Source organism: Psilocybe cubensis, chromosome 7, assembly GCF_017499595.1.
Source record: "Psilocybe cubensis strain MGC-MH-2018 chromosome 7, whole genome shotgun sequence".
In the NCBI taxonomy this organism is placed as follows: Eukaryota; Fungi; Basidiomycota; class Agaricomycetes; order Agaricales; family Agrocybaceae; genus Psilocybe; species Psilocybe cubensis.
In genome coordinates this window covers 633,724-653,478 of record NC_063005.1, presented here as the reverse complement: position 1 = coordinate 653,478, position 19,755 = coordinate 633,724, and the positions used below count along the sequence as shown (strand labels likewise).

General features: G+C 45.8%; 6 protein-coding genes across 6 annotated transcripts; 5 read left to right on the top strand and 1 right to left on the bottom strand.

Annotated features, from left to right (window-relative positions):
- Positions 1–4,015: 4,015 nt before the first annotated feature.
- Positions 4,016–5,914, top strand: JR316_0007757 (FAD-dependent monooxygenase str9; the record flags this gene model as incomplete). The annotated part of the gene is made up of 11 exons (XM_047893481.1): positions 4,016–4,050; positions 4,105–4,136; positions 4,193–4,285; positions 4,335–4,415; positions 4,471–4,539; positions 4,600–4,985; positions 5,045–5,062; positions 5,115–5,288; positions 5,346–5,435; positions 5,498–5,548; positions 5,606–5,914. The coding sequence occupies 11 exons, from the start codon at positions 4,016–4,018 to the stop codon at positions 5,912–5,914; spliced, it is 1,338 nt and encodes a 445-aa protein (XP_047746796.1).
- A 1,394-nt stretch (positions 5,915–7,308) lies between these two features.
- On the top strand, positions 7,309–8,517 carry JR316_0007756 (Trimethylguanosine synthase; the record flags this gene model as incomplete). The annotated part of the gene is made up of 3 exons (XM_047893480.1): positions 7,309–7,597; positions 7,657–7,854; positions 7,907–8,517. The coding sequence occupies 3 exons, from the start codon at positions 7,309–7,311 to the stop codon at positions 8,515–8,517; spliced, it is 1,098 nt and encodes a 365-aa protein (XP_047746795.1).
- A 988-nt stretch (positions 8,518–9,505) lies between these two features.
- On the top strand, positions 9,506–9,976 carry JR316_0007755 (uncharacterized protein; the record flags this gene model as incomplete). The annotated part of the gene is made up of 3 exons (XM_047893479.1): positions 9,506–9,660; positions 9,732–9,811; positions 9,876–9,976. The coding sequence occupies 3 exons, from the start codon at positions 9,506–9,508 to the stop codon at positions 9,974–9,976; spliced, it is 336 nt and encodes a 111-aa protein (XP_047746794.1).
- A 1,841-nt stretch (positions 9,977–11,817) lies between these two features.
- On the top strand, positions 11,818–12,396 carry JR316_0007754 (uncharacterized protein; the record flags this gene model as incomplete). Its single annotated transcript, XM_047893478.1, has 4 exons — positions 11,818–11,990; positions 12,050–12,129; positions 12,183–12,269; positions 12,332–12,396. 4 exons carry the CDS (start codon positions 11,818–11,820, stop codon positions 12,394–12,396), a joined length of 405 nt encoding a protein of 134 aa, XP_047746793.1.
- Positions 12,397–12,713: 317 nt separating this feature from the next.
- On the bottom strand, positions 12,714–14,207 carry JR316_0007753 (Aminotransferase-like protein FGM3; the record flags this gene model as incomplete). Its single annotated transcript, XM_047893477.1, has 4 exons — positions 12,714–12,878; positions 12,944–13,357; positions 13,445–13,791; positions 13,853–14,207. The coding sequence occupies 4 exons, from the start codon at positions 14,205–14,207 to the stop codon at positions 12,714–12,716; spliced, it is 1,281 nt and encodes a 426-aa protein (XP_047746792.1).
- Positions 14,208–15,865: 1,658 nt separating this feature from the next.
- On the top strand, positions 15,866–19,462 carry JR316_0007752 (uncharacterized protein; the record flags this gene model as incomplete). The annotated part of the gene is made up of 11 exons (XM_047893476.1): positions 15,866–17,917; positions 17,983–18,000; positions 18,203–18,268; positions 18,325–18,366; positions 18,443–18,505; positions 18,559–18,600; positions 18,656–18,718; positions 18,778–18,948; positions 19,004–19,063; positions 19,116–19,310; positions 19,454–19,462. 11 exons carry the CDS (start codon positions 15,866–15,868, stop codon positions 19,460–19,462), a joined length of 2,781 nt encoding a protein of 926 aa, XP_047746791.1.
- Positions 19,463–19,755: the final 293 nt, after the last annotated feature.

Here is a 19,755-nt window from a genome sequence, read left to right as displayed (position 1 = left end):
GTGTGTGAGTTTGAAGACGTATTCAAGACGTTGGCTGTCGAGTATGCATCCGTCAACTTGCGGCTATCCCGTATAATGACTGCCTTCATGCTGATCGACGTCGAGAACTCTGAAGTGGTTGGCGACGTGCGTTCCATGGGACCTTGACTTAAGGCAAATGAACTGTGATAATTATTGCTGATTTCCGGTGCCATAGAGTCGCTGCCGACAAATAAACAAGTGGTAAGCTGGGGGGTAGAGCCAGACCTTCTTCCTTGAGCCGGTGCTTGACTAGAGCTATCTGCCAATTGCTGCATGCTGATCACCACTCTGCATCCCTGTGAACAGACGCCGGTCAGAAGTGAACGGCGCGGTAAGCAGAAGACTCGGTCTGGACTCTGTCTCTGAGAAGAAGAAGGCTCACCAGCGATGGGAGCAAAGATAGCAACCATCTATGACCAACAATGCGTTACGTGTCGAAAGGTCAAATAGAAGAGAAGTGTATAGTGAGATCGACGGCATGAGAAAGAGAGAAAATAACGGAATGGCACATACGAGTATCCAATGTAGCCGTACATCGTGTTGATGCTGGCCAGGGCTGCCGAAATCACCACCCAGACCACTAATTTACAGTGTTCGAGAGGTGCAGTCATAAGTAATAAGCCAATGACACATGAGAAATCGAAACGAAAATAATAAAGTTGAGTTTCATTTGTGTTAGAGCAACGGATGGTGAAGCGTGAACAAATTAAAGGGGGGAGTTTTCCTCGTACACCCGAACCCGTTTAAACCGGTTTCTAATTGAAAGAGTATAACTCACCAATAACAACTACCAAAATGATATCATCCCTAACAAGCCTTGAGACAATGGGAATCGCTCCCCAGCCGTCTCGAAGTCCCGTGAAGAACTTGACAATTGTCAGACCGAGGACCAAAAGTTGGGGAAGAATAACTGAGGCGCTGTATATAGCATTCGGATGTATTAAAAGGAGATAGCATCGATTGCAGTTTTCGAGAGAACCGTACCCAAAAAGTGTGATATCGCGGGCTGTAATTGGTTTCATGCACATATTTCCAGTAGTAGTGGGCATGGTCAACTGTATAGCGCCTGGCATGGACCCTATTTCGGCCACTAGCAGGGTAATCATCGCAACAGCGACCCTTCGATCTTGACTGTATAGAGCATATACTTTTGAATACGTCAATTTCGAGCGATCAATTTGGTAGAACGATATCTCACCTCTCAGCATGAGAATGGCCTGAATGCACGCCATCAAGACACCCCCGCATACTACTTGAGTAGCATAAATCATACGGCATTCTTCAATCGAAAATCGACCGTCAACTACACTGAGGCATATACCCACTAGACGTCTAACATACAGATACGCATTGGCTCAGCTTAATACTATTTAAAGAACAGTTGGGAATTTACTGACGCTTGGGCCAAGAGTCCAAAGTACCTCGTAAGCAGGAAAACCCACTTTGTTGGTGATCTTTTACTTTGCCTACATATTCGTAAGCCTGGAATATCTGAAGGTAAGCAAGAAAAATAACATACGGCCAAATATATTGCACCTCATCTGAAAATGTTATGATGGTGTCCCAAATTAATAGCGCAAGAGCCCCAACTGTGCCAGTCACCAATCAGCCCAATGTAACGAGAATCAAAATGCCAGTACTCACCTCCGTTATACCTCAACTGTTGGATCTCCCCTATAATCCTTACTACTTCCGAGGGAGGTTGCTGTAACATGTCGCTTTTAAACGACTCTTTGGAAAAGGGTAGATTGATCAAATACGACTAAACGTATATGAGTACATGAAGGTTGTTGGTGAAGAGAGGATAAATAAAAGGAGACAAGAGACCAGGATGAAGCAGCTTAACAAATCCTGTCGGTTCCGGCTGCGAGACTGATAACGAATATGTTACCCATGGAGCTGGTGTAGGTAGCCTCCCATGGCGTGCAATTTTGGAACGCAACGCGCTAAGAGTAGAACCGTTTTCCGTCATTTTCCCGCACCTTCCCAAGAAACTGCTGGGTATTTTCGAGTTTATATCCAGATTGGCATAAAATATCACACAACCACCTATAGTGCTAAGTCTTAAGCTCGTCATGCGATCTTCAGCGGGTGCCGTGTGTGATTTTCAAAAAGGATATCGTACACGGTGTGAGACAGTGGGATGCGTAACATAGTGAAGTCCGGGCCTAAATATCGAATTATGCAACAATACAACAGCCTTTTCTTCAAGTTTAGTAAGTTGACTAGCGAACATAAGGCAGATTGTTAAAATTGCTAGCTGTAGTCACATTTTGTGGTCATTTCGGGTAAAAGATCTACATAGGGTAGGACTCACTCGTTCTTTAGGATGGATATTATATTCTTGAATGGATTATCTTGAGGCACCATTGCGTCCACGCCACCAGTCAAATGTTTGAAAAAGCAAAGCAAGCCTCAGCCTTCGGGCTGACCGACGTTCGTGTAAATGTACGGCTTGCGGTTCCGAAATTTCGTAATACCGCAGAGCCCCGGCGCAAAAACACGTTCTGTTGCCAAGATGATAATTAATATTAGTCAGCAGACAGGTGGCTTTTGTCTGGCTTTGGGCCGCGCAGTTGTTCTTGAGTCCGCTTTCCATGTCAGGTCTGGTCAATTCCTTTCACAGCCTTTCCCAGTTGGGCTCGGTGTGAATCCATATTTCCCCTGGTATGCCCACAAAGAATACATCCTGGCTTCTCTTCTGATACTATTACTGGTCTAGAAATCTAATTGAATCCATGAGGATATCGATCCACATCCTATGCAGGAATTCCTGAAGAATCGAGCATTTGAAACCAAAGCAATTAGCATTTCAGCACAGTGCCAAAACTTTTTGATTCCAACTAACAATCTGTACCTCGGTCTTAGGTGTGCTCTCCGAGCTGGATTGAGAGACGCCTCCTGTGCTTGGCTCGATATCCAACCTTGTTTTAACTCTTAATATTCTTGAGTAAGATGCCTCAAGTCCGCAATCCAGACTTCCGTCACTGAAACTCAAAAGTCAGGCATGTGTCTGTCAATCGATTTACGAACCCCAGTCCCACTTGTTGTCAACCACCCTAAAAATAGCCCTGATTCCGACAGTGTTTGGCAGTCTAAAAATGGTTCTCACAATCCATACATACGAGCATCGTTGGCGTATTTATGTCGTCGGCCAGACACCGGGGAATTTCTTCGAGATCGAAAACACTGCCTGCTGTTATCTTTGTGGTGCAAAGCGGGTCTACCAGAAATTTAGATCACCGCAAACTTGCCCAGCAAAAATTGGCGCCATATGTCCTTGTTTTTCGGCAAGCATCACAAGGAATAATTTGAGCCTCAAGGTCGTCACGTAATACAGAAGAGAGAGTATAAAGGCACTTGAAGATCGCTCTCTAAACAAGGCAATTTGTGCAGATGGGGTATAGAACACTTCAAAAAACGAATGAAGTCTGTACTTTACCATGCACCTCGGCCGGTAAATACGCCCTACAATTATTGCTCATCACTTACGCATCCGCGTGCCTCGTCATCTTTCGCCTTCTTGTACGCCGTCTCTCCGCTGGTAGTAAGTGGCGATATAGTCGCAGAAGAGATTTAGAACGAATAACTTTGGGTGGTGGACGCGCGCAATTTACATTTTCCAAGCAACTATTGGGATCACTTGACCCCTGAGATGCAAATGGATTTTCATCTATTGACCTCAATTCTGTCCTCCAGCTTTAAATTTGGCTTGGAGCCCGCGACGAAATCGTGGGACAATGATTGCAGCGGCTTATCTGGCAGAAGCCATCTGGCCTCATCTCCTCGCATAGATCTCGCATGTCATAGATTCTCGGTTGGATGTTCCTCTATGGCGAGCAGTCCGGTTCAATCGTGTGTTTCTAAATATTACGATCTGTTCAAAATGGTTGCACCTTGATACCCTCCGTCTCCCTATAAAACGGTTTGTCGTTGCTGCCATTCAAATCATCGACTTGCTGTCTCTTTCTGCCTCACAGATATATATTCCGCAATGGCGTCGAGAGCAAAATTTAGGGTTGCGATTTGGTCAGTTTGAATATTACCATGTTCCTGAGATGATAGTTAATATAGCATCGACAGCGGTGCAGGAATTGGTGGATTGACTACTGCAGGTATTTGATATAAATTTTGTTACAGGATGCTCATGAGCTCATCATGCTTGCTTCAGTTGCATTATCACGATATCCGGATATTGAAGTTCAAATTTACGAAGCCGCTGAGAAACTAGCAGAAATAGGCGCTGGCATTGGGCTTTGGGGTCGTGAGTAAAGTGACCAGGAATGAGACGTTAAAGCTGAAATTTTAACTAGGATCTTGGGAAATCATCCGAAAACTTGGCTTAGATGAGGACCTGGCTTGCTGCACAGAGACGAAGCCTTCTCAGGATCCCAGTAACTATTCCGGAAATTCACGTGTCAATTTTGTATCCTTAAATCGTCACTGCAGCTCCATCTTTTAGATATCGCAAAAGTGACAAACCAGAGGGCCTGGAATTCTACACACTTGTCACAAAAGGTGAAATTTTCTCCCTTGAAGCTACTTGAACTATCTCTTTAACATGATTTTTGTTTCAAGGAAAAATTCTGACGTTTCACCGACCCGATTTTCAGAATGTTCTTCTCAAGCATATCCCGTCATCGTATCGGATCCACTGCAGCAAACGACTTCGTTCATATACTCAGCGACAAGGCGGCCCAATTACTCTTCTCTTCGAAGATGGAACGCGGGCCTCTTGCGACGTGCTCCTTGGTGCGGACGGACTAAAGTCCGCGGTAAGGAGGTCTTTGCTGGGGGAAAAGGCCCTATGGGCCCAATCACAAAACAGATGGTCCGAGGCCGCTGATATAACGGCCATGATTGAACCTGTCTGGAGCGGTACAAATGCGTATCGTGCTCTCATACCAGCTGATCGATTGAAGTTGCGGAAACCCGACCATCGAGTCTTCACACAACCCACTCAGGTACGTCTGCTAATTTATATCACGTTCACACTGATTGACATTTAAGCAATGAATGGTAGTACTTGGGAAAGAATGGAGTACGTATGAACATTCTTGTCCTGGATTGGGAAGCTTGCTAACGCTAAGCAGTATATCATAGCCTATCCTATATCCCATGGGAAGATGATCAACTTTGTCGCATTCAAATCACAACATGACATGGAAGGCTCAAAGTTCAACGGGCCATGGGTTTGCGTTACCGACAAGGCGGAGTTTGCATCATGGTATCGAGATTGGGAACCCGAGGTTCAGGCGCTCGTGGATGTGAGTACTGTAGCTACCTCGTTCTTGCCAATACTCAAGGCTCTCATGTCGAAACAGTGCGTCGATAAACCATTACGCTGGGCTATACACGTCGTTAAGCCTCTGGGTTCGTACGTGTCTGGAAATGTAGCGATCCTTGGCGATGCTGTAAGCAATCATTTGAGCCTTCTTTGCAGAGTGATCGTGTTGCTAATGTGTAAATATACTAGGCTCATGCCGCGACTCCGCATCAAGGGTCTGGTGCAGGGCAAGCTATTGAGGTTTGTCCACCAGTTTTTATTCCCTCGACGGAGTCGGGCACTAAACTCCTCCACCAGGATGCATTTATTCTAGCAACTCTCTTAGGACATCCTCTTACAACCCGAGAAACACTTACAAGAGCCCTCGGAATCTATGATCACGTTCGCAGGCCATTTGCGCACAAGGTGTACCAAAAGTCAAGACTGAATGGCCAATATTTTACTCTAAATACACCGGAGATCGACTTTAACTCGGTACCTGATCATGAATTACTAGCGAAGCTCAGGATCCTCGGACAGGTTTTCACGAAGAACTGGGAGTGGGCTTGGACTACGTCATTAGGATCCTCCGTACAAGAGGCGTTACGGCTATTGGAATCTTCATGATAATAACTGCATCCTTCATTGTTCATGTTCCTTTGTTTTATGATTCCACACTGTTTCTGACAGTATGCCATATAGCTCTTATTGATGTTTTACTTACTTTTCACTTAGTTATTATGATCACGATGTATACCATTTATGATTTTTCCAATTGATTAACGTATTTTTTGCAAGGCACCCGCCGCAAAATTTCAGTCATACGTGTCCCCCGAGGTCAAAATGATATGGCGGACTACCAGGGTCGTCATTGCGTAAAGCCGCATCTTGCTGCTTCGGACGAGCTCGGTAAGATGGTTTCCGATTGGAGGAGTATTCCCTGATACCGTAGTAACGGCGACCGGAGCTGCAACGTGCCTATATACAAATCCGAGTATTCCGATTTTTTAGGATTTCGTCATGATCAACATTGCTTATAGGCTTTCTTGTTGTCATAGGGATGCGTGTGATGTTTTCCTCAGTTACGGTTGCATGCGCCATTAGGCGCTCGGCGGCTGGCCCGGTCTCACATGACCCTCATTTAGACAATCAGACTTAGTCGTGAATCCTGGTCCCTGGAAGAAGAGCAAACCGTAATAATCGGAGAGCTATTGACAGTGATAGAAGAAACTATTGACATCTTACATTGCATCATGCAGACTGCCAATGCGGATTAATTAACTCTATACGGCATTTTACTTAGTGACCTCCTTAACATAGCTAAAGGTACGCCACTAGGGAGATTGTACTTCTCAGGTAGCGGTAATGAGTGGAATTGCGACTTCTACGCGAGCGCAGTTAGATACCGTAAAGACAATCAACACTCTATCAATCGTTTATTGTCACCATCGGCGACTACACTGCTGGACAGCCACTCAGTACTTCAGTACTCAGTATTAACTTGGAGTCGACAAAGAAGCGGCAAAAGCGGATGTCTGCATCAGAATACCGAATCCCCCAATGTTTAAATGAGCTGCCGATGTATTATACTTTGACTTAGGTAAGATGGAGGCTCACGTAGAAGGATGATGATAAATTACTGCCAAGTTCCGATCTCTTGTTTTCTTCAATCCTGAGTGGATTCTAGAAAAAACAAGTGACCACCAGAAAATAAAGACAGAATTAAGTAGTATAAAGTGTCAAAACTCGATTAATTACATTTATTAGGAAGCATTTATTTTAGTTCTTTTCTTTGGCGAAATCCCGAATGAAACGGTCGGATTTAGCTGACATCCTCGCGCGACGCGACGCGTTCATCATGTGATCAAGTGATTTTGATTCCAAAATTTACACGGTCACGCTTTGATGCGTAAGAGTTGGGTTCAATTCCCTTCGTGCGTGGATTGTATCCTGACACACTCCCCCTTTACGGTTCCTTCAGGTTTACGAGGTGTTGTTCTAAAAGAAACCACGCGGTTGAAATGGGAAAAAACAAGCGGAAAGGAGGGCTCACTGGTGTGTCCAGATTCCTTTTCCAGTCGATGAAAGCAGATGAAGGCAGTGAGGGCTCTCAAGCTCTGGAGAAAGCGAAGGAGAGTACCGCCGAGAAGGCAGACGATCATCCTGCGAAAAAGAGGAAAATGAATGATGGGTCATCATATGCGGAAAATGTCGACGATACCAAGACTCGCTGGGTCGAGAAGTACGACGCGACAGGTCTCGTACCACATTATACTGAGGCATCCCAAGTCCCCCAACATCTTCAAAAATGTGTGTATCCCTACGATCTTTTTCATGTATACATTAAACAAATTGTAAACATATCTCAGATTTCTCGCAAAGAGAGCGTTTTTTCTCGTTATATTCAACCGCCCCTGGCTGCTTGCTTGATGAAGAAGGCTGGTATAGTGTCACGCCAGAGCTATTGGCGGATCAGATTGCGGAAAGATGTAGATGCGATACAATACTAGATGCATTCTGTGGGGTAGGAGGAAACGCTATTGCTTTTGCAAAAACGTGCCAAAGGGGTAAGTACTGCTGATATCTTCTGGCAACACTCTAACTACGTATATCGCCCAGTTGTTGCTCTCGACACGTCGCCGACCCGTTTGGCTCTAGCAAGACACAACGCCCAAATCTATGGTGTCGCTGATCGGATCGAATTCGTTCTAACAGACTACATCTCCTTTGTCAGATCGCAGATGACTCTCCCGTCTCATTCTAATCCAGAAAGCGATGACCATCAGGAACGCCGAAAATTTGACGTTGTCTTTCTGAGCCCCCCATGGGGCGGTCCATCGTACCTTTCTGGATCGACGGACGATGTCTCTGCTCTGGATAATGACAAAGATATCGCTTCTTCACAGGCTCCCGAACACCCATCCTATTCTCTTTCTTCTATCCGACCTATACACGGGACTGAACTGTTCGATCTCACAAGAAAAATCACGAAAAATGTCGCTTATTACCTACCCAGAAATACGCGTCTAGAGGAAATCAGTGAATTGCTTTCGCAGGAGAGGAAACGATCATCTGGTCAATCACTCAAGCAAAAAAATAACCCAGCTGTGCAGTCGGCGCCGCCTGTGGAAGAGAAAGTGGAAGTTGAGGAGGAATGGATGGGCAATAAGCTGAAAGCGTTGACTTGCTATTTTGGAGGGTTGGTTTCTGGTCAGGAAGGTATGTTCTGAAGAATATTCATGATACCTTTTTTTCCTGCTTGACCATCGGCGGCCGCGAAATGTTGGATATTCAACCTCTTGATTCATTTTGGGGATTTTCTGTACGAACAACAAATGTGAAGCATCTCGGGGATGGAGCCTCTTTTTATGTCTTCATAAAACCTGGCCATAAGTTGTTTTCCAGGCTCTGGCCAACTATCGGTGGTTGTTGAAAGAATGCTGGATAAATGTGGATCAATCTTGCCGACGAGAAGAACATATACTTGACACTCCGTATTTTTGAACTAGGTTGTACACATTCACTTCAATCACTGCGCAATGCCGGGGAGCAAAACTGTTCGCCTTTTCTTAGCCGCGACATACTTATCTGTTCATTTCTCCGGCGGTGCGTCGTGGACATGAGAAGTCTTTTCCTCATCGCTTTCAGTATCGGTTGAGGCGTATCCGCTTATTCTATCCTTTTGTCTAAAGGGTTCCCGCCCCTTTCAGCATCTTCGTTGTCGTGCATTGGTAAGGTGTTAGGCATTCATTTTGCTTATCCAAGAGACACCATTCATTTCATCAGCGGCACTATTGCGTCACACCAATAGGTTATAGTGTGCTACTATTCAGCTCAAAAATCGCTACATGCGACACCTGGAGCTTAGGAGGCTCAACCGATGACATCCATGAAAGTAACTTTGTGCCGATCTGTATCACTTTTCCTAGACTTTTTGATTATTTCCTGTCACTTTCTCACTCCCGCTTTTCATTTTTCGGACTCAAGAGCCCGTCTATTCAGCACAATGTCTCTGCCTGGCGCCATACAACGGTTAATGACCACCCATTCTGACTAACATTGTTGACGAACGAATCCAATCCCTCAAAGTCAAAAGGTATTTAAGAAAGCTAGCTTAGAACAGTCGTTGTCATCAACGCCAACGAACAGTCTATCAAGCTCTCTAAGCCTCTCTAAGCCATTTAGCAACCTTTCAGCATGCACATTCAGACACTAACAATGAAGTTTACCAAGTTCTCTACCTTTGCCTCTGTGCTCGTTCTCGGTTTGGTATCCAGCGTCTCTGGAGCCGCTTTGGACGTCTTCGTTCCTCCCATCACCAAACCTGTAGCAGGGGAGATATGGACCTCTGGCCAGCAGCAACTTGTCACTTGGTATGTGGTTGTTGATTTTCTGCGGGTAGACGGCTAGAACTTGTACGATGTTGATGTGTTCTCCATCACAGGGATGTTTCCAATGCTCCTGCCACCATCACGAACAAAGTTGGACTTGTGAAGCTCCGCAAAGACGACTTGACTACACCTTGTACGTTCAGAGAATTGGCTATTATTAAAGTTACTGTGCTGATTTGTAATTTGAACTTTTGAAGTGATCCTTGCTGAGAATTTCAATATCCTGGATGGACAAATTGAAGTTACTGTGCCATTGGTGGTTGAAGGAAGCGACTATGAACTTCTCCGTGAGCATTGATATTCCAAATTTATTTCTGAAGTAGTGTTTATTGGCTGAGTGCTGACTCTTGCAATAAAGTGTTTGGAGACTCTGGAAATTTCTCCCCCAAGTTCACGATCACTGGCTCCGGTGTTCAATTTTAACTTGGGTGCTTGCTTCAAATCTTCAGACTTTGATAATAGTTTGACCTCGTCTACGGTGTTGATAGTGAATCGGGTTCTATAGTTAGGCATCCTGTAGTTTGCCTCAGTGAATGATATTCTGACGTCTATCCTATTCGCGTGTTTCTTGTTGAACCCTCTTAGATTGAAAAGAATTTTTCCAAAAAAAATATATATTTCCTTTTCTTACTCTTAAGAATTCACAGTATGATATTCCTGCGGGTCTGATATCATATATGGTAGCTGTTGAGCTGTCCTCTCAGTTGCCAAGCAGATTTGGGCGCCTGTTTGGTGTGTATATATCAATTTTTCAGTCATGGGGTATGAGCGTCACAGTACAGGATCGCCTATAGACAGATAAATTAATACATATTGGGACTTTTTTTCTGTATCTTGAGGTCATCATATTACCCCAGACTTCCAACACGTTGCGAAAAAGACGACAAATTTGAATAACATAGTGGTTTTGGTCTTGAAGCCAATATGAGGCTGGGATTGACTACCTGAAATCTTGAAGATGTCACCATGCATTTACCAATGACGCCTATATGTCTACAGAGATTTATCACACCTCTATTCCTTATTCAATTGTCAAATCAACCCCATCCCCCCTATAATTGTCCAAAGATGGATGACGGCATCCGCCGGCGGCTCCTAGTCGGGCAAGTCGGGAACTTCACAAGCTTGCGTGCGCCTCCCCTAGCTCTGCCTCGCCTCATTATCACAAATTTCTTGTCGAGTTTATCCAGAATTTTCCAAAGTCGATACTGTACAGTCGTCCGTAAGCTACTCGGAATCCATCGCTGTTTCAGCGGAATATTCACACCGTGGTTCGTATGGCAGTAGGAAAGTTCAAACCCGGATTACTCAGACGTCGGTGAAAGTCTCTGGCTAGACTGAGCAATGTTGCGCCATCGGAGGGCTACGCGCCTATACCAGCACCGTGAAGAGCCCAGCTCTGTCTTCTCTGCGCTTCATGACGGCCAAATCTTGCCGTCACAGCCATTCACTGCCAATTCTGCGGATCTTCTTATTGACGCCTGTCTTCTCGGATCTCGGCCAAACTCAGCTTTCTCTCCTCAGCCACTGCATTTTGAATCTGCGTCAGCACCGTGTTGCCCACAAATCTGCTAGCCTAGCGCAAAGGTTGTACATTCTCTGATCGATCTAACAAGTTTCAAAGCTTTCATGAGTAAGAAGCCAGATCTTTTACTGACACTTACCGCCTTTTATCTTTGAATTTCGAGCAGATTCGCAGCTTCCACGCGGATCGTTCTGGAAGTTTCGCCCTTTACTGCACTTTTTAGATTGACGCAGACAAATGATCCACAAGGAACCGATGCTTATGGCCTTCTTGATGCTCTCGACGGCGGGGTCTACCTTTTGCAGGTTATGAAAGTAATACGGAGAACGTTTCACCCGATAGCTTACGGCTTAACAAGCGACGAGGCTGTCTTTTCTTAGAATTTGTTGCACGTCGAGGAGCCCGATTCGCCGAGACCGGGGCCCATTGCACAGATCTTAACGGAGGAAGGACGCCGACTGCGCCTATGTATAGGTTGACGTATATTTCGTATATATAGGGGCGATCGTCCTCTCTGTGTTTCCCATCTTCAAAAGCTTCAAGCTTTACGAGCTCTAATCTTCACTACTCTTATCGTTTACGACCCATCTAATATCTTAATTCCCTTCCTCACAATGAAATTCACGAGCCTCACGACCGCCGCCTCTCTTCTCCTCGTCGCCTTCACTTCTGGCGTCTCTGCATTGCCAGCTAACACTCTCGAGCAACGCGACGTTTTCGTTCCTCCCATTGTGGAACCTCATGCAGGTGCTGTTTGGACTTCAGGCCAGCGCCGCCTTGTTACCTGGTGAGTAGAGTCAATACCTTGAAAAGTCCCATTTTCGAATCTCATCTTTCGATCTTTAGGGATATCTCTGACCGCCCAGTCAACATCACCAACAAGATTGGCCGCATCATGCTTCGCAGAGATGACCTCACAACACCTTGTTAGTCTGTTTCTAATCTCCCCCGCAAACTAGCACTAAACCCCATTTCTCAGTGATCCTTGCTCAGAACTTCGACATTCTCCAGGGCAAGATTCAGGTCACCGTCCCTCTTGTAGTTGAAGGAGATTATCAGCTCGTCTGTAAGTAATCCTTGTGATATCGCTTCCAAGAAGCCCTCGCTTACACGAATGAATTGGCATAGTATTCGGCGATTCTGGAAACTTCTCGCCTACCTTCAAGATTAAGGGCTCCGGTGTCCAGTTTTGATTTAGGAGCATAAAGCTCCATTGGACTTTGAACGGACTTTAACGAAATGACACTAATGGACCCTTAACATGTCAATGTACCCTTAATTCGTTGTATCATTTGACCCACTTCTATCTTCGCCATTCTTGCATTTTTGGACGATTGTACATACAACCCATCTCACGAACACCTTCGATATTGCACATTTACATATTCTGTTTGTAAAACAATTTACTTCGTTCAATACACTTTGGGCTTTCGTCAGGGCGTTCTGACGTTACTTTACGGAATAGACATCAAGAATCAAGACGATACCGCGAGCCTCTAGCCTCAAGGCTTCAAGCCTCAAAGATCTCTTTCAGGACAGCAATAATCTTGTGAACCTCCTCTACGGTGTTGTAATGAACGAGAGAGATCCGAACAACTCCATCGTTTGTATCCAGTTTGGGTGATAATTCATCAATTAGGGTGTGCGCATAAAAATGGCCATATCGAATGCCAATCTGCACCATCATATGATCATGTCAGATTTATCAAACGAATAAAGAATCAAACAAAAACCACTCACTCCACCCTTCTTATCAAATACTCCAACAATTGTTTTGCTCTTAATGGGCCTCTGACCGACCACGACGAAACTGATGGTAGGTACCCTGTCCAGGTTAACGGTCTCCTCACCAACTACGCGAACACCGCGTTCCCGTTGAACTGGGTCCGTGAGGAACGAGAGTAGAGGTTCGATCAAGGTTTGCTCATGGGCTGCAATTGCCTTGAACGATTCTTTGAGGTCGTTGTGGGGCGTCAAGGAAAGCAGGTACGGAATGACGCCCGTAGCTCCGTATACAATTTCATATCCTGGACCTCCTGGCTGAAGCTTGTATGCCACCTTGTCTGCCTTGATGAAGTGGTGCACGATTGATGATATAGAGTGTTCAAGCACAGAAGCGCGTACATACATGCCGGAGATGTGAGGTCCGTATACCTAAAATTAGAAACAGGATGATCATTAAACCTAGTTCTCATCGACGAAGTGCTGCTGTCCAAGAGTTGCAGGTGTCGACTATCTCACCTTGTAGAAGGAGAATGTACAGAAGTCCACGTCCCAATCCTGCACGTCGATCAATCGATGGGGCGCATAAGCGACACAGTCGACAGATATCTCCACTTTCTCTGAGCCTTTCCGTTTGGCTTCTTCCCGGATGGCTTTGACGACTTCTTTCACGGGCACTATAGATCCAAGAACGTTTGAACAAGCAGTGATGGCAACAATACGTGTCTTGGAAGTGATGAGAGGAAGGAGCTCCTCGATCTTGAGTTTGACGGAATAGGGGTTATCGGGGATGGTTGGGGTTGGGCGCCAGTGTTTGATGACAGCATCCTTGCGTATGGCCAATTTTTTCCAGGGACCAACATTCGCTGGCGGAGGAAGCGTCAGCCTGTAGATGACGAATATACGCAGATGTGAGTCATGCCTTACCTTCATGCTCCCCTGTGATAATGAATTCATCTCCAGGATGAATGTCCTTTTCCAAACCCCGTGCAAGGTTCTCCAGATTCAGAGTAGAGCTGCTGCCAAATACGACTTCATCCGGGTATCGAGCGTTAAAAAGTTTCGCGGCCTCGCGTGGCCCATCTACCAAGACACGCGTAGTGCTTTTCACGCCAAACGAGTAATCAGCTCCGAGTTGGACATTTGTGTTTAGGAGGTAATCGCTAATCATGTCAACGACTTCCTTTGCTGCCTGAGATCCTCCTGCATTGTCGGCAAAGATGAAGCCAGACGAGAGAATTGGGAAATGAGATCGCGCTTTTTCGACGTCCAATGTAGCCATACTGAGAGCGATTGTTGGGAAAAAGATCTGCAGAAAGAGATAGCTGTGTGAGTCTTATACAGTCTCCGGCACGATGGAGATAGCGCACCCTATCCGATGGCGACAGTCCAATAAAAACATCATGTGCTCGATAGCTGCTTGGTTGGTAGGAAATTTGTGCTATACATGGATCGCATAGATTGCGACATGGCACTGATCCTGAGATAATGACAAACTAGCTTCATCAATTGGCCTGCGAATGGTCCTTTACAGCGTCTTGAACAGAGTATCTGTCTCATTGTAGTGGTGAGGTGCGTTGAGGTTGGTGAACGTTTGGTCATGAGTGCATACCCCTGTCGGAGTTCAAAACTGTTTAGTTTGTTTTCGCGCGTCTCTCCCTGACTCCTCCGAACACTATTATCCTCCCAACTCACCTTGCTGATCTATGATATTCTTCTCTTTAACCATGGAAAGCTCACTGAGTATGGTGAACTTCTTGAACTAGATAAGTGTAGGTTTTCACAATAATTAATTGCTTGTATGACCGCTCAGTTAATGTACTGCCCGTAGGCTACGCCATGAACATTCAGAATATTCTACGATGACTTTTTGTCTATCCCCTCGCGCATTAACCATTCACTTCTCAGTGGCCCAACCTCACCTATATATCGATGTAACTGCCAGCCCTGTGCAATCTTGAATGCCCGGTGTTCTGTGCCAGCGGAACCTTATAACGACGAGAAGGAGCAGAATGACTAGTAGGACTGATTAATGGATCCAAAATGATGATGCGGATGGTGTTAAACAAACCATTGTGTGTATATATGCATACTCAAAAGGCTGTTTTGCTAACTCTGTCAATATTCACGCTTCAGATATTTATTCCTCGAGCAGATCACTGCCTGCCGACTCTAACTCGATCTGTGATATAGTCTCTGGATGGTTGGCTATAGGTCTTCCGAAGATTTTGACTCTGTGAATGAAGCTGGATATATGCTAAAGAGAATCGACATATATACACGCCATCTTTTGTTGCATTGATGCCAATAGGTGCGAATATAATCTAATTTCATATACCTTTACAGTTGCATTGCTTTCAACCCGTTTGGTCTGAATTTCGACTGGCCAAGGGCTTGCTTGCTTCACCCCTTATCGTGTTCGACCCCTATGGATTCTACGCTTGATCGATATGTATGTCGGCTCAACGGGTCACGATCTATCACCAGACGATCGAAGAGATTTTGTTGGAGTCTACCGAAGGCACCGTTTCTGCAGCATATTTTCCCTCGCCAGTTCAGAGATTTGGACACAATTTTTCGGTATTCATTATCTCACCTTCTTTGTATGAACCGAAAAGGTTGTGGCGTATGTTTTTGAACTGCTTTCATATGTTGTGATATGTTTTGACAATTTTAGATTTTCGATCATGTCCACGGGTCAAATATGGAATCTCAAACTCCGTTTATGGCTGGATTACTTTCCACCACCTCGATTTAGAAATTTAATGGAGCCCGGTGACGCCTGCCTGAACCGCCAGCGTATAAATTCTTGTATACCTACCTGTAGCTCTCTCACCAAGACTTCTACCATCAAGTGTATCTCAGCAACAACAACCAGCTTCAAAAAGCTCTCAAACCGCCAAATAGTCTTTTTTTTTCTTATATCGTTTCTATTCAAATATGACCATCAAAATACCTATCGACTACGTCAAGGAGACCTTCCTCAATCGGTTCTCCATCGCGAAACCCGCCCTCGACCTCCTTTCGGAACGCTTGGACGACGCTCGTGCTTTTGGTCGTGGTGCCTCTGTCTTCATCCCCGCCGAACAGCGGACCTCAATTCCCGACCTCGTCGAGCGCCATGGTCGCCTTGAGACTGCCGTACTGTGTGCTACCGTTGAGCATATAGCTTGTGCTATCCTGTTACGCAATTATGGCGTACGTGGTGCTATTTCCCGCACACTCCCCGTCATCAGCACTCGCGCACAGAAGACCTTCGACAGCGCGTGTGACTTCCTCATTGGGAGGGCCCACACTCTTGTTGTCGCTGCTGTAAAGGCTTTAGACGGCAAGCTTGAGGACGCGTCATCTTCTTCAGTTGTCCTTCATGCTGGTGTCCATATCGCCGACACCGGGATGCGAAAGGTCTTTGGCGAGCATTATGTCGAGGACTCCATGGAGTATGTCAAGGCTCTTCCTGCTCGCGCGGGGGAGTACTCCAAGGCCAAAGCTGTCGAAGTGTACATCCCATGCAAGTTAAGGGCTGAGAGGATGAGAGAAGAATCGCGTCTTGGATTTATTCTCTTTGAGGGCGCGGTACGGTCTTCGTTCTTCGGTGTCATGGGTATCTCAGCTTTCTTCGCCTTCACTCACGTCTACGCGATTTCTGCGGACGACGTCGAGGAGGAAAAGATGGTCTCGCCAAAGCCTTCTCCTATTTCTCATGCCTCCCCTGATGCCCTAGCTATCGCTCCATACCGAGATTGGCGTCGCTCTGGTGTCCTCTTCGTTGTCTCTCCTTTGCCCGCCACGCCCAGTACAGAAGCATCCTTCTTCAGCGATATCAACGACAGTCGTCGTTATGGAGTGGACCTTGAAGACAACAGCGTCGTGCTGTCCTTGACATCTACGTCTCTGAGCCATTCTGACCATGGTACGCCCCACCCTTTTGGTCCGGATGCTTGTGATATTGACGTTCAGCCCGAAGTTGGGACGGAGAATGCGGCTGTAGTGGAGGATATGGGCTGCTTCGACTCTTTGGAAGATGGGCACGAGGATGTGTGTGGAGTCCGAGATATCGATGACATCGAGTTTGAGAAGGAAGGGGCAGACGACGAGGGTGAGGAGGACAGGTTCGCTTTCGAGGATAGGGTGACGGCCAGATATGTTGAAGATCTATCCGCTTCACTGGATGTTGGCGAAGTGGTTCAATCTCAGGATGGAAGGAGGGTTAAGACGGAAGCCGAGATTGGGATCGAATGTGCGAGGTTTATGGCCGCTATCACAGCAGCCATCAACAATTTGGAAGCTGAGTGCGAGGGCGATGATATGGCATGGGTTGGGGGCTTAGAGAATGTTAGCATGGAGTCCATCGACATCGATCTTGCTGCTACGGATGTGGTCCAGGTGGATGAGTATGGTTCAGAAGGATTGACCAGGAGAGATGGAGGCACTGGCATCAGGGTTCTTCCTTGTGTATCCAGCCGGCGAACTGCGCGTACTGTCGATAATTTGTCCAGAACCCAGCTCGCTAGCCGATCACAACCCACCCAAGTTACCCGCCATGATGCAAATGAGCCGACCTTCCAATTTGACGCTCAGAGTCACGTCTACCCTTCAATCTCCGCCTTCACTACCTCCTCCGACAACATCGATTCCCCGACCAACGATTACTCCTCAGCCAGCAGCAACAACGATGCGATTAGCACCCCCAATGCCACCAACATCACAGTCACCGCTACCATCATCATCGCCAGCACCGACGACGCCAACCTAAGTAGCGACACCGCCATTTACGATACCGATAGCTTCCCCGCCATCGATTACAACGTCTTTTCATCTACCTCTGTCAACAACGAGACCCACGATAACCCCGCTGCCATAGTCAACCACGCCAGCTCCTCGACATCAGCTTTCAAGTCATCTTTACTACCTTCCTCAATACTCGAAACCATCGACGAGATTGACGAAGACGAATGGAATGCCCAGGAAGTATCCAGATTAAATGTATCTGTAAGCATCTCTTCACAATCTTTTCTTTCCTGCCCACATTCTGATTTTTTGACGCCAATGACTAGGAGGTCGTTCACTTCGAGGTACGCATACATCTTTATCGTGTTGCAGTCAGTTCTTAACCTTATTTACAGGGTCACTCGTCTCCTTCGGTCGATAAGGACCGCAATGGGGACGAGGAACATCCCATCGCGGTCCCCGCCACCGAAACGGCCAACAAGGCACGATTATTATATCACTCTTTTTTTGTTTTTCTTGCTAACCATCGTTTATTTTGCACCACAGGTTTTTGTCTCGGGAGCCGACGAGTGCGAGGGACGGACCAGAAGACAGAAAGTCTTCAAGATGATCGTACGTTTTTTTTTCGTGTGCCTAACTTACTTCAACTTATCATTTTCTCATTACAGGATTGGGCTACCGACGTTGAAGCGAGCTTCTCGCCGCTTCAAGTCGGTCAAAGCCAAATCGAGGCGAGTTTTTATTCTTTTTCACTCACATTTATTACAATGCTTACATTCTTTTTAGGTTGACTTCATCCATGCCGCCCTCTTGGGTGGCATATATGGTGAGGATATAGGCCAAACAATGGTAAGTTTGTTCTCATCTTTGGTTACTTCTGTTTCTAACCATTTGTTTTTTAGGTCTATAAAACACCATCTAGCACCACTTGCAGACTGGTGGAGGTATGTGCTTGGCTTTTCTCTAGCATTCACTCAACTCATTTTTTTCTATAATTAGGAAGACGCAGATAGCCCCTTTGGGGCATCTGCTTCTATAGGAAGCTACGAGGAAGTTGCCGAGGTAAGCATCTTGAAATAGTCTATTTCGTTATCTGACTCATTTTGCTTATTTTTTTTCAGCGCATGGACTATCGTGAGGCTCTATGCTTCACGGTGTCCATGCCGTGCCTCGTGCCCGAGGCAAGTTCAGCCTCAGTCAGAGAGGCGCTCGTTTTGAACACGAGCGTCTCTTTTGACTGCAGACTGAATTTGGCAATGGGGCCATGGTCGGGTGGAGAAGACACCATGAAAGTAAGTCTTTTTCCTCTTTTACATGCTTAATCAAGTTCTAATAATATTCTATTAGATGTTGGCGGGGTGCCATAGTAATGGCCCGGCAGTAGAGAGTGGAGCCATGGAGGTTAAAGTGAGTTTTGTTTTAACTTTATTGTTGATCCTTTCTAACATCCGCTTTCTAGCCCTCCAAACTCTTTTCTCACGGCGAACGCCGCATCAACGGACTCGGAGAATGCCACGCCCAAGCCCGCGTATTGGGAACCAGCACGCCAGACCACTCCGGTGGTTATCCAGAGGCCGCAGGCACCGCGCAGCCGTACGGTCACAACGACGGGGCGGCGCGCAAGGCACCAGGCGCACAAGAGCACAAGGGCAAGGTAAATATTCACCCACAGTCTACATGCAAGCCCGTGCTTGTAATTTTCTTTTTTTACTTTCTTTTTTTAGTTTTTATTTTTATTTTTTTGGTTTCTTTATTTCTTTTTTAATCATGTGTTCGCCTCTTTATCACCTTAGATAGTTTAAATAGTACCCCATTTATTTGTATGTATATATCATAATAAAACCATATTATTGTCTTGAAAATTGTGTGAAAGTCCAATAAGTTATTCTGAAATAAGGCTAAGTATGAACTTTGCATAAAAAAACTCCCATCAGGGCCAAACTGGAGCCAAACAAATGATTTTGCCTCTCTTCTCTTTTTCTTCTTCATGTTACCTCAATCACTCTCTTTTGTGTCCACACCTATTGACTTTGAGATGTTGAGCTTGCCTATTGAAACTGTGCTTTTCACAAGCCACTAAACATCATCACAATTTCAAT